At 39.7% G+C, this 13,059-nt stretch overlaps 1 protein-coding gene across 2 annotated transcripts in view; it reads right to left on the bottom strand.

The window, feature by feature from the left end:
- zetaCOP (COPI coat complex subunit zeta) overlaps positions 1–11,148 on the bottom strand; it is a 62,206-nt gene extending 51,058 nt beyond the window's left edge. The window contains exons 1-3 of one of the 2 annotated variants that reach the window (XR_010860288.2): positions 10,960–11,148; positions 1,622–1,867; positions 688–821 (exon numbers count right to left, since the gene is read on the bottom strand). Coding sequence is in view for 1 of the 2 variants with exons in the window: in XM_067148411.2 (XP_067004512.1) it covers positions 688–821; positions 1,622–1,867; positions 10,960–11,004 (425 nt within the window). In the remaining variant the exon portion in view is untranslated. The remainder of the gene's footprint in view (positions 1–687; positions 822–1,621; positions 1,868–10,959) is intronic. The other variant, XM_067148411.2, reaches the window with a different exon arrangement.
- Positions 11,149–13,059: the final 1,911 nt, after the last annotated feature.

Raw genomic sequence — 13,059 nt, 5'->3', positions numbered from 1 at the left:
AACCAATCGACGGGAAATTGTTCTGGTCGATATTGGAACAGCCAGGGTGTCTTGCACATACTGAAGAATGGCGGTTGACGTGGCGTGCGGGGCTGCCACCGCTTGGCGGCGGATGCGCCGATCCTCGCGTGCTGACGTCACTCGGGCTGCGCCTGGACCCCTCGCACGTGCCACATGTCCCTGCGCCAACCATCTTCGCCACAGGCGCTGCACCGTGGACACATCCCTATGGGTATCGGCTGCGATTTGACGAAGCGACCAACCTGCCCTTCTCAGCCCGATCACCATACCCCTCGTAAAGTCGTCTGTCTGCTGGAAATGCCTCCGTTGACGGCGGCCTGGCATTCTTAGCTATACACGTGTCCTGTGGCACACGACAACACGTTCTACAATGACTGTCGGCTGAGAAATCACGGTACGAAGTGGGCCATTCGCCAACGCCGTGTCCCATTTATCGTTCGCTACGTGCGCAGCACAGCGGCGCATTTCACATCATGAGCATACCTCAGTGACGTCAGTCTACCCTGCAATTGGCATAAAGTTCTGACCACTCCTTCTTGGTGTTGCATTTGCTCTGTCAGTCAGTGTATATGAGGAAGTTTACAGTATATTATTACCAATTACGGGTGCCCTGACCTGCCAAAACAAATAAAATTATATACCAGGCTGGAATGTTGATTAACTTACCCGCCATCACATATTTCATCCATGGCCAGCATTACAATATCCAGATTTTCTAAAACTATCCTCTTCTCCACATTTTTCCTTAGAATCTGGCTGACTGCATCATAAAGGCAATTCAACACACTCATCAATATAAGCTGAAATAATAAAGACCAGCTTATTATTCAAATTCATGAAGTTCAACACTACAGAACACCTTACTGATATCATGTTTCAGTAGCCTATCCACTCTGCACACCAAAGTAAGGAAAACAAAATCCATATTCCTGCCTGAGATCACACCTTTCGTTAAGATTAGTGTATACATGCAAGGAAAAAGTGAGAGAGAGAAATTTAATCCTACACCTCTTCACAGCCAGTACAATCAATTTAGTTAGTTTGTTCCTAGATCTTTATTTCTTAGCAACAAGATCTTGAAACTTTTCCAAATTCAAATTCTGATTAAAATGATTAAGAAACTTTTTGAATTGTCCTCCAATGAAATTTTCATGGATATGCGAGTCTTTTAAAAACTGGATTGATAATAATAAGCTCATGCATGAAGTAAAAAGAACAATGAAGAAATATTTCTCCAGATGCAGCAACCAACAATCCTACACAGAAAAAGGCTATCTAGCCTGCATGCCCAAAGAGAGTGGTGAATAATGCCTCAAGGGAAAGCTGAACACTTGGTGCACCCTATGATGGCCATAACTACACTGGATGGATGACCTGGGAAAGGACCTGACAGCCATCGGCCCCGGCGACACCTGAACAACCTAAGCACAGAGCAGAGGGGACTGGAAGAAGTTTGTGGAAGCAGCAAACGTTCCGAAAGGCCTGCGATCACCGGATATTGTAGTTATAAGCTGTTCTCTACAGTATTCCTTGATGATCTCAGTTTATTTCATAATGCCACCTAAAGAAAGATGAAGTCATCATTACAAAAGAGACATACCTCATTTTCATGGCTGCTACCCATTACATAGAAGAAAAGATCAACATTGCTCCGGTAGACACACGTCAAACCATCCAACATGATGATTTCAGCGTTTGCGCGGTGTGTTTTGGTGAAGAGATTTTTTTCAAAGGCTTTCTGTTCCTTTGCTGTTGGGAACACATTCTTGTCATAATACTTTGCCAGTATCCTGTTGCCATCATTGTCAAGAATTGCCATGCCTTTCACCGTATATAATGTTGGCTCCTGGAAAAAGAATATTGAGTTTATTATGACATGAATGACATCCTTTTACTCAAAACTGCAACACTTTAAATCATTTGAAAATAAGCAAATTGATTATGAACTTGAATTTAATATGAATGATGATTCAGTTACAGTCAATACTTCGATGTGAAACTCGATACATGTAGGATATACCACCAAATCATGACAACCTGTACTGTCCTTGGAGAGCAAATATAAGCCTGTATGTCTTGTGCAGTTGAAAATTATCCTTTGTTGCAATATTTTATATCTCATGAAGCAATAGCAAGAGATGGTGGTGGTAATGTCCCTTCAATTACCACAGATTTTAAAACACATGAGTGCTGGAATTTTGTTGTGCAACAGCAAGTACATCTATAACAAATTTATCCAATAGAACAAGTTAGGTCAGTGGTTCCCAAAATGTTGACACCTGCAGCTTCCTTTCCCTGCTGATCATAAACTGGCAATGCCCTCATGGCAATTACGACTGCATAAGTCGGGTATACTCAGATTCCTGTATTTTTTTTTTTTTTTTTTGGTAGACATGAACAGCATGTAGCCAAGCACTGGAACAGCACATTGCCTTCCAGCAGTAATGGATTCACATTTTCTAGACATACTACCTTACCGGGCAAGTTGGCCGTGTGGTTAGGAGCGCGCAGCTATTAGCTTGCATCCGGGAGATAGAGGGTTCGAATGCCACCATCGGCAGCCCTGAAGATGATTTCCTGCGGTTTCCCATTTTCACACCAGGCAAATGCTGGGGCTGTACCTTAATTAAGGCCACAGTCAATTCGTTCCACTCCTAGGCCTTTCCTATTCCATCGTCACCATTAAGACCTATCTGTGTCGGTGCAACATAAAGCACATTGTACATATTATTTTCACACCAGTTTAACTTTCCTTACAAACACTAAAAGTAACCAAATCTTAACGTTAGAGACTGGAAATTCATGCATTTGCATATTTTTTTCCCTGGTCTTAAACCTATATGCTTGTTCGGGATGTAAACAAATGATCTATTTCTGAGCTTGTTCAACATTGATTCGTTGCATATGATTGCATATTTCCAGGGTTTTCAATGTACTTTTACCTCCCTGGTGTTAATACTACTTCACCCAAACGTGTTATCGCTTGAAAGCAGTCTCAGTTTCCTTCTGATCTGTAGGAAGCATTTTTAGAAGCCAATATCTTACTACAGACTCTAAGCAATCCAGTCCTAAAGAACCTTCTTGGCAAACATACCCACCAACATGTGCCAGATGAAAGTACCTTGCATAAGACAAACGTAGAATGTTGTTACAGTAATGTAATCTCAAGAATACAAGAAATCTAGAAAATCAGTTTATATGGCTCAAAATAGTTGAAACCATGGATTCCACAAGCCATTGCATTGTACGTAAACGTAATAGCTGGTGCTTTGGGTACGGATCAACAGAACACATCATACCCCCTTAACATGTGCCAAATCAGAGCCAATATAAATGTGACCCAGTGTGTAAAGGATTCCCTGAAATTATGGTCTACTGGTATTGCATATGAATTAATGCAGAATACAAAGCTGGACATGGAGATTAGCAAGAGGGTGCAACAGGGCAATGCATTAAACCAGGCTGCAAGAAACCTTGCCTGGAATAAGGAAGTACTAAGGAAATGCAAAGAGAGTGTACAAAATGTATTATGCACCCATATTAACTTACACAGGTGAGACCTGGACAATGACAAATCAGGAGCAGAGTAGAATTCAAGCCAGCAAAATGAAATACCTAAGAAGTATTATAGGAAAGACAAGGAAAGACAGAGTGAGAAATGAAGATGCAAGAAAAGAGGTCAGAATGGAAAACATGAGAGAATTTATAGAAATAAACTAAGATGGTTTGGACATGTAAAAGATGGAAGAGAAAAGAAGACCAAAACAGTTTCCCAGGTGCGATGTACAAGTGCTCACCATTTCCTTCTACCAACATCATTTTTTCCGGGATCGATTCAATAGAGGAGTGCAAGAAGAAGAAAAAACCTGGACTGGAACAAAATAATAGAAGAGAAATGGTGGAAGGAGAGAGGAAGGTGGAAAAATGCCATCATTGTCTTAACCGGGCAGGAGCTGGATAAGGGGAAAGTTTTTTTTTTTGCTAGGGGCTTTACGTCGCACCGACACAGATATGTCTTATGACGACGATGGGATAGGCCTCAGAGACTTAAATGCCCTCTCCTTTACATTCTTACTACAATCCATAAATAACCCCGCAACCATGTGAAGAGATCTGTAATCTTTCTTTACAACCTTGTTGATGTAATTACCCCAATGGAGATCATTCCTTATATTAACACCTAGCTACTTACAGCATTTCCCATGAGGTGCTATCACCCCACAAACACAGCAATTAAAACTGAGAGGACTTTTTCTCTAGGTGAAAATTACAACCCAACTTTTCATCTCGTTTACTATCATACAATTGTCTACTGTCCATCTCACAACATTGTCTATGTCTTTTTGTAGTTGCTCAAAATCCTGTAACTTATTTACTACTCTATACAGTACAACAGTATCTACAGAGAATAATTATATCTATTTATGAAGTTAATATAAATATGCTCTAAAACAGGCAAAGATTTCAGCAAATATTAGGTATATTGAAAATTCAAGTAATCCCTGCAATACTAACTTCAAAGTTAGAATTTCAATCAGTCCTGTAGGGCCTAGATTTTAATAATTATCTTGTAAATTCTATTGAAAGACAATGCATAAAATATGGAGAAACCCACTTCACTATTGAGAAATTGGATAAATTATGGAAGAAGAAATCTTATAGGTAATATTAATCTTATTGTAATCTATCAGTTTCATGTCCGTATTGATACTTAGTATCTATAATCACAAAGAATGGGTATTGATTAGGTGGACAGTACCCATTCTTTGTGATTATAAATATTAATCTTAGGTAAAAATATGTCAACGACCATGATTTAAAAAGAAACCTCCCAACAATAAGGGCTATTACAGATTAACCAATAATACTGAAAGTCACTTATGTGAGGGCGCATGATTCTGCTGATGTTGATCTGTACGTCAGATGAGCAGACCCCTTGGTGCTAATCGACAGGAGTAGGCTATGTTCTGGCACTGGGTTTCACCCTCTCCCTTCCTATCATATATCACGTCAATCATTTCATCCTATTAACTCCTCTGATGAGGCTGACGTCAGGAAGGGCATCCGGTCGTAAAAACTTGCTGTGAAAATTGATTTCACTTCATACCCGACCCTGTAGAGAAATAGGACAAAGGTTGGACATACAAAGTGAAAGTCACTTAAGTAGGTAGATGTCTTGGTTCATTTAACTAACTGTATAAATAACTGTCTTGAGGACAACCCTATGTATTTAGACAGAAATAAAGATAAATATTTCCAAATAATGAGCGTGACTTAATAGAATCTGATGATCTCTTAAGAATGAATTGTATAATTTTTTTTAAAAGTAGTATGTATGTTTATTCCTTGTATAATAATGTGGGTCTTTTACAGGTATGTTATAGTGTAATATTTATACTGAAATGTGTGTTCAACAGACTGAAAAGCTTTTTAAGTTACACTTAACTGAGTCGACACTGGCAAGTGTCTTGTTAACTTGTTATCAGTCTCAGTGAGGGTATACTAGTAAAAAATCAATCACTGATACGCTGTGTTTATGTGTAATTAATAACTTCACAGTCCGGCTCTATGGCTATATGATTAGCGTGCTGGCCCTTTGGTCACAGGGGTCCCGGGTTCGATTCCTGGCAGGGCTGGGAATTTTAACCATCATTGGTTAATTTCACTGGCACGGGGACTGGGTGTATGTGTTGTCTTCATCATCATTTCATCCTCATCACGACACGCAGGTCGCCTACGGGAGTCAAATAAAAAGACCTGCGCCTGGCGAGCCAAACATGTCCTCGGACACTCCCGGCACTAAAAGCCATACGTCATTTCATTACAATAACTTCGCAGAGGGAATTTTCACATGAGCTATTCTGTATGATTCGAGTAGCTCTTGATTAAAAGTCACATGATGTTTTGCTTGCCAAACTAGCTTTCAATGGATTTTCTAGTAAGGAACTTCCAAGTTATCAGATCATATTCAACAAATCAAACACAGCAGGGGCCTACCAGTATGTTGATGTCTGTGGAAGAGTATCATGTGAATTTCCAATAAAGTACGGTGTACCCCAAAGAATCTGTATTAGGACCATTTCCTTTCTAGGTAATGACAAATGATTTAGCCTAGATAGAAGCATAACCTCAAAAAGTATTCTTTATGCTGATGATTCAACATTTTTTAACTCTAGTAAAAGCATGGAGGAATCAGTAGTACCTTCAATGAGGCTCTTAATGATGCAAAATATTGGTTCACAGTAAATGGTTTCTTCCTTAATGAAGAAAAAATTAACATCATAACATTCAACAGCAAAAAAATACTGTAGCAGAGATGGATTGATGTGGGGGCAGGGGATCACATATCAAAAATCTGTGCAGTACTGTCTAGGGTCTTGCACCATACAATATTATTTGCTCAGTCATTTGAAAAATGCTGTTTCAGAACCATAAATCCATAATGCACATTTGGATTTTTGCAAAATATCTTCAGTTATGGCCTAGAGTTGTTTGGTACCAGTTTGAATATCGCCAGTGCTTTAAAAGTGCAAAAGGAGGCATAACTGCACATGTTCTCCAAAAGATACATTGTAAATTGGTTACACTTTACTAGAGGGGTGGGGGTAGACTTTTAGGAAGGAGAAACTCATGCAAAAGTGAACCAATACCTAAACTAGCTGGGAGGAGTAATCCTTCCTTTGTGCTTAACAGGGACCCACCAACTCACCCTTAGAAATATTCTTAGAAAAATTAAAACAGACACTAAGTTATGTCAATCTCTAAAATGTCACAATTACCTGTGTTCATATTGGCAAATAGCTTAATATGATAATAGTGGAAACTCCTGCGAGAAACTGGCGACACCGCTTCTGCGTGCCATCTAGCGGTTCGAGAGGCTAACTACTCTTGCTACTGCTGTCAGCTGTGTATGCCAGAAGTGTCTTATTTGTACTTCAGATAGTTTTGTGTTTGTTATATATCACGATTTTGGAAATGGCAGGAAGAGGATTTATTTGTGCTATGTATTGAGTGTTTTAATTACAGAAGACAATGTGATTGCAAGTCATTTTACAGATTTCCTAACAACGAAGTCCTATGAGTATAGGTCTACCTGTGCCTGTATTTTTTTTCTATTTATGAGAACATACTTTCTTTAAAATATTGTTATAATTAAACCTATGCATTTAATCTATTTTTAGGTGTACTCAGTAGGTTGTGAAGAGCAGAAGGGCAGATTTAGATGAAATTCTGAGGACCAAAGGACCAGAACATTTAAATAAAAGCTATGTAGTGTGCTCGAACCACTTCTCAGAAAAGGATTTCAGAAACAAAAATCTCTTAAGCCAAGGGTAGGTATATAATAATATATTTTCTTCTGGCTTTGCTTATGAACTTTCTTGAAGTACAAACATTGCATTTTTCCATCATTATAACTTTTATCACTAGTGAATGCCTGATTATTAAATCTTTATGTTTGTTACAGAATTTGGCCAGGTGCAGTGCCATCACTGTTATGCCACAATATCAAACAGACGAACTTGAGGAGTAGCCCGAAGAAAGGAAAACAAGAGCATGAATCTACCCCAGAAATTTCAGATGAGTTACCGGTACCAACAGAAAGTGCAGTCCAACCAAACCCCATGGCAATACAGCCCTTGAAAGGCCTTGGCCTACAAAGCGACTGCTGCTCAGCCCGAAGGCCTGCAGATTACGAGATATCGTGTGGTCAGCATGACGAATCCTCTCGGCCGTTATTCTTGGCTTTCTAGACCGGGGCCGCTATCTCACCTTCCGATAGCTCCTCAATTCTAATGACGTAGGCTGAGGGGACCCGAACCAGCCCTCAGGTGCAGGTAAAAATCTCTGACCTGACCAGGAATCGAACCCGGGCCCTCCGCTACCCCTACACCATGGTGCCGGCTGAAAGTGCAGTCCAGGAAGATGATAAAGTGCCCGCAGAAGAGACTGAGTAAATGCAGTTCAAACTTAATGCTGAAATATAGGAATTCTCAGAAGTTGCTATCCAAGTACAGATCAGTGAATAAAAGTTTGAGAAGAAAATTGTGTGCTGCAGAAAAATTAGTCAAAGTGTAACTGTGAGAAAAGTGTTGTGGATAACGGTGTTACTCACAACTTTATAAATTTTCAACTAAACCAAGGGAACCGTAAAGCTCAGGGTCGAAGATATTCCAGTACTGACAAAAGATTTGCCTTAGCTTTGCATTATTGTTCACCAAAGTCATAAAAGTTCATGCAAAACCATTTTTCTTTGCCAAGTACCAGGTCATAAGGAAGCTGGTTACAAAATGCTCAAGTGGAACATGGAGTAAATATAATGGTTCTAAGCTTGCTGGAAATAAAAACTAAGAAAATGAGAATGGAGGAGAAGGTTATTTCACTGGTATTTGATGAAATTTCTATCAAGTCATCACTGTCATATGATCCTCAGAAGGATCAGCTGGAGGCCTGAATGAATGTAGTGTACGTATATGTAACAGCTATGCAAAATTACTGACTAACAAGTATTTCAAAGTCCTTATAAAGGCATATGTGAATAGAACCAATGACTCAACAGTGAAAAATATTGCCTGTAAAAATACCAAGTTTAAAAAGATATTGCATGTGTGATTTGCTCTTGAAGACTGTAGGCCCTAATCATAACATGACGATCTCATGTTTTAATTTGATAATACATTTGTTTTATTCTTATTACTGGTTCACTCAGATCAACATCAACCTTTTTCCTTCCCTATATTATGTTACAAGAACGATGCAAACGTCTTAAAGTCTGTATTTCGTTGGGTTGGAAGTCGAAATGTGTAGTGTTTGAATAGCGCGTCATGTTAGTGTTCCCTGCGAGCCGCTAGATGGCAGCACTACGTGCTGTCGCCACTGCTCTGCGTGCTAAGTGAAAAGAGTTTCCACTATTATCATATTAAGCTATTTGATATTGGTTAGAGGGCAGTTTCAATTGTCTCCAATAGAGCACACATTATGTGTGACCCTCTGCTGCCAAATTCAGTGAAAATAATGAAACTGCAAAGTTTGAAAGTTGCATGTTAAGGCATGTGCTGGTTGCAACTGCAGTACCTGCGACATTACCATGTTAAATACCGTGACCCAAGAAGTGAAAGTCAAAGATTATTTAGTTAATAACGCATTAATTTTTTTTTATCAATGAGGACACTGTAACCAAGATCTCGAGGTGAAAGAGTGGGGAACTAGCCAATGATCTTCTTACTATCCTATTCCGTCACAGGAGATACTACAGTCCTGTGAGCTGCTTTGCGGCCCTAACCTGGGGAATAACACCCCCAGACCCCCTTTGCTTGCCAACTCAGCCTAATGGTCAAGTCACTAGCCTGACCTAACCAAACCAGACCAATGGTCTTGTCACTAGCCAGACCTAAACAATACAAACACTGGTAATGACTAACCAGACATAAATGCCCAAGTTGGCTTTCTTGTGTAGTGCACTATGATGTTGTGCGAGCTCAGTCATGCTGGATTCCTAGCCTCATTTTTCCACCCTCAATAGTAAAGTTTTCCCTTGTAAACCTCTGTTTACTGAACTTTCTATTCTGAGGGTAATCAATCAATTTATTGAGCTGTGAGCTCACATCCGGGAGATAGTGGGTTCAAACCCCACTGTCGGCAGCCCTGAAGATAGTTTTCCGTGGTTTCCCATTTTCACACCAGGCAAATGCTGGGGCTGTACCTAAATTAAGGCCACGGCCGCTTCCTTCCCATTCCTAGGCCTTTACTGTCCCATCATCGCCCTAAGACCTACCTGTGTCAGTGCGACGTAAAGCAACTATGGAAAGAAAAAAAAAAAAAAAAAGAAAAGAAAAATGGGACAGGAAAGGGCTAGCAGTGGGAAGGAAACAACCGTGGCATTAATTAATGTACAGCCCCAGCATTTGTCTGGTGCAAATATGGGAAACCGCCGGGCTGAGGGGCTCAGCCGGTTAAGGCGCTGGCCTTCTAACCCCAACTTGGCAGGTTCGATCCTGGCTCAGTCCGGTGGTATTTGAAGGTGCTCAAATACGACAACCCCGTGTCGGTAAATTTACTGGCATGTAAAAGAACTCCTGCGGGACTAAATTCCGGCACCTCGGCGTCTCCGAAGACCTTAAAAAGTAGTTAGTGAGACGTAAAGCAAATAACATTATTATTATTATTATAATGTGGGAAACCACTGGAATTGAGCCCACTATCTCCGAATTCTTGTTGCTCATTTTGTCCATATGAGCTCATAGTTGTGTTCTTCATTGTTTACCTCATCACCCTTTGTAACACCTCATCCTAAATCATTTACATTTGTGCACTTGTTACTTCCACAACAATTTAATACTTAAAACAAGTGTAATGAAAAAAAAATTCATGACAGCTCTGCACTCAGACCAGCTAACCCAGCAGAGGTGGCCACAGTTATACCGCCTCTGTATTCGGGAGACGGAGAGGGGAACGTCCCCACCATCACCTGTCCCGAGAATGGTTTTCCAATCCCCTGCACTAAGGCGAATGCCGGGACAGTTCCTAGTACAGGCCACGGCCACCAACTCTCCCTCTCTCGCCCTCACCGATACAAATCTCCAGGCGTGACAGATGCATTCGCCCTTCAGGGCAGGAATGAAAACATTTAGTAATAGTAGTTGGGGAAACTGCAATGGTTCCTGGCAAGCATCGAGGAAGGATCTCTCTCCTCTGCTACCCACGTATCCTAAAACATTATTTGTCTATGATTCTAACATCCGAACCGGGTATGGAAGTGCCAGCCAAATATACGGCTAACTATGCAACTGTGTCCAGGAAAATTCACAAACAGAAGGCACGTTACAACAAAATCTCACGTCATAACGTTTCAGTCACCCTGTAGGCATGGTTTAATTAATTGTAATAAATAGTATCGACAGCATTATCGAAGTGTAACATGTATCCAAGGCTCGCACTTACCAACAATAAACCTTCCATTCCAGTCTTTACTGCTTGTTCCCTCATTCTCCTCCAGTGCTCCTCAAAAGAGACAAGACAAGACAACGTAGACAACAAATACACTTATCAACACTTACAATATTTCCGTCCACGACTTGACGTGTAACAAAATTGCATACTTGCGCTTTATTATTTTTCGTATTTCCAATGTCATTATGCCCATAAACAGGGTCACCAACAGAAGACATCAAAATCGTTCCAAGGAGACTCAACAACAATCATTGAGCCTAATCAAGACCAACTACAATATATCAGACCTTAATGCAGCTATCGATATTAGCTAAAATGGCGGCCCGATCGGTTTGTTCAAATGTGAACATGAGCATGTGCGAAGCATCTGTTTACTTCTTTCTGTTGGTTTGAATTGATTAGGAAACGTTAGTGTAGTCATGTTTTTTTGAAATATGGTTTTAGAACTATTTTGATATATTAGGACGTGTCGATCGTATTGTATGCCTGGATGTACTTCATATTACAGGAGATGCACTCGCATTCAGATCAAGTGTACTTAATGCATCGTGACGATTTCGTAGTTACAAGTAATTTATTACGGTGCATTAAAACATTCGAGGATAAATTTGTCAATAGAGAGGATGTGTTCCGTGTACTTGATGAGCTGTTTTTTTCGGATAAGACCAAAACTCTGTGTTGGTGCCAATCCTAGTACATTTCTTAATTACTATACCTTTGAAGATTTTAAGAGTGAGGTTATAAAAAGTGATAAAGCTATTTATTTATCTGTGAATGAAGATTATATTCTCCTTGTTAAATTAGAGGACAAGGTATAAATTGATATACTGTCCCTTACAGTACGTATTTACGTTACCAACGATGTGGGTGTTAAAGTGCTTTAAACGTTAATAAATATGCTACCAGAGAATTTCAAGTTCATTCTCCTATAGATTCTCTGAAGTGAACAGATGTAGCAGTTTGGTGGATCCTTAGGCCCTATCAGAATCATTGTTATGAGAGAATTGAAATTCGCGACAAGGTTATGTTTCTAAAACATTTCTTGAACGAGGTAGGCTATTATAGGCTTACTTAAAACATATGGCAATAGAAAGGTCATTCAAATAAATGTATTTCTAAAACAAGTATTGATTTACAGGAAGAAGAATTACAGTCTGGAATAATTTACCAAGGGTGCTCCCTACTATATCTACACCAATTCGATAAATTTCCAATTTCTTTGAAATCACTTAAGAAAGTACTAAGTAGACAATTGATACGTAACCTGCCACTTGGTTGACAGCCTTAAATTCAGACCATAGGTGAGTTATTAATTAATTGACTGGATTGAAACGTATCAAATATTCCCCCAGGACTGTCATTTTAGAATGCAATCCTATATTACCTATTTCCTTTACCATACTACTTCATAGAAAATATGTACCGTATATTTTGAATTATCCACATATTGCTTAGCTAAACAGAGGCTATTTCTAGATAGTGTTGGTTTATTATCCAAAGTAGAGTTTCTGTTCGTTATTATTGACAGCTTAGCAATTCAATACGATAATCAAAAGGTTATGTTTATGTATCACAGGCGTGTTTACATGGAACCGATGCGTCGGCCATGTTGTTTTTGTATTAAGGTCTGATATTATTGTAGATGGTCTTGGCCTAATACCACATATACGACACTGAGCGAGATATCGAGGGACAGCTATTGGAGCTCACTCTAGCGGATAGACCTGAACGGTACTGATTCTGTCATAAGAGCACGTGTATTTTTGTGTGAAGTTTTTGGTGTTATTTATGCGTTTTCAGTGAGTTGACATAATTAAATAGTAGCGTGTGTCATTCCTTGATATCTCCTCTCAACATGACGGGAAAGGTATGTGCTGTGTTTGGCTGCAGTAATTACGCAGTAGAGAAAAATGCGCGGTCGTTCTTCAGGTTCCCTCGTGACAAGAACATGTAAGTAATGTTGTGTTTGCATGTATATTCTTCCAGTGACAGATTTTTATAGTACTTCATAATCTTCTGACCTGCTCGACCCATGTTTTAACGGGCTTAAAATATAATAGGCTACGCATATTTTATTGTATAGTGCAGCAG

Source organism: Anabrus simplex, chromosome 5 (assembly GCF_040414725.1).
Source record: "Anabrus simplex isolate iqAnaSimp1 chromosome 5, ASM4041472v1, whole genome shotgun sequence".
NCBI classification, from domain to species: domain Eukaryota; kingdom Metazoa; phylum Arthropoda; class Insecta; order Orthoptera; family Tettigoniidae; genus Anabrus; species Anabrus simplex.
The sequence above is the reverse complement of the archived record's forward strand: the minus strand, read 5'-3'. Positions and strand labels throughout refer to the sequence as shown.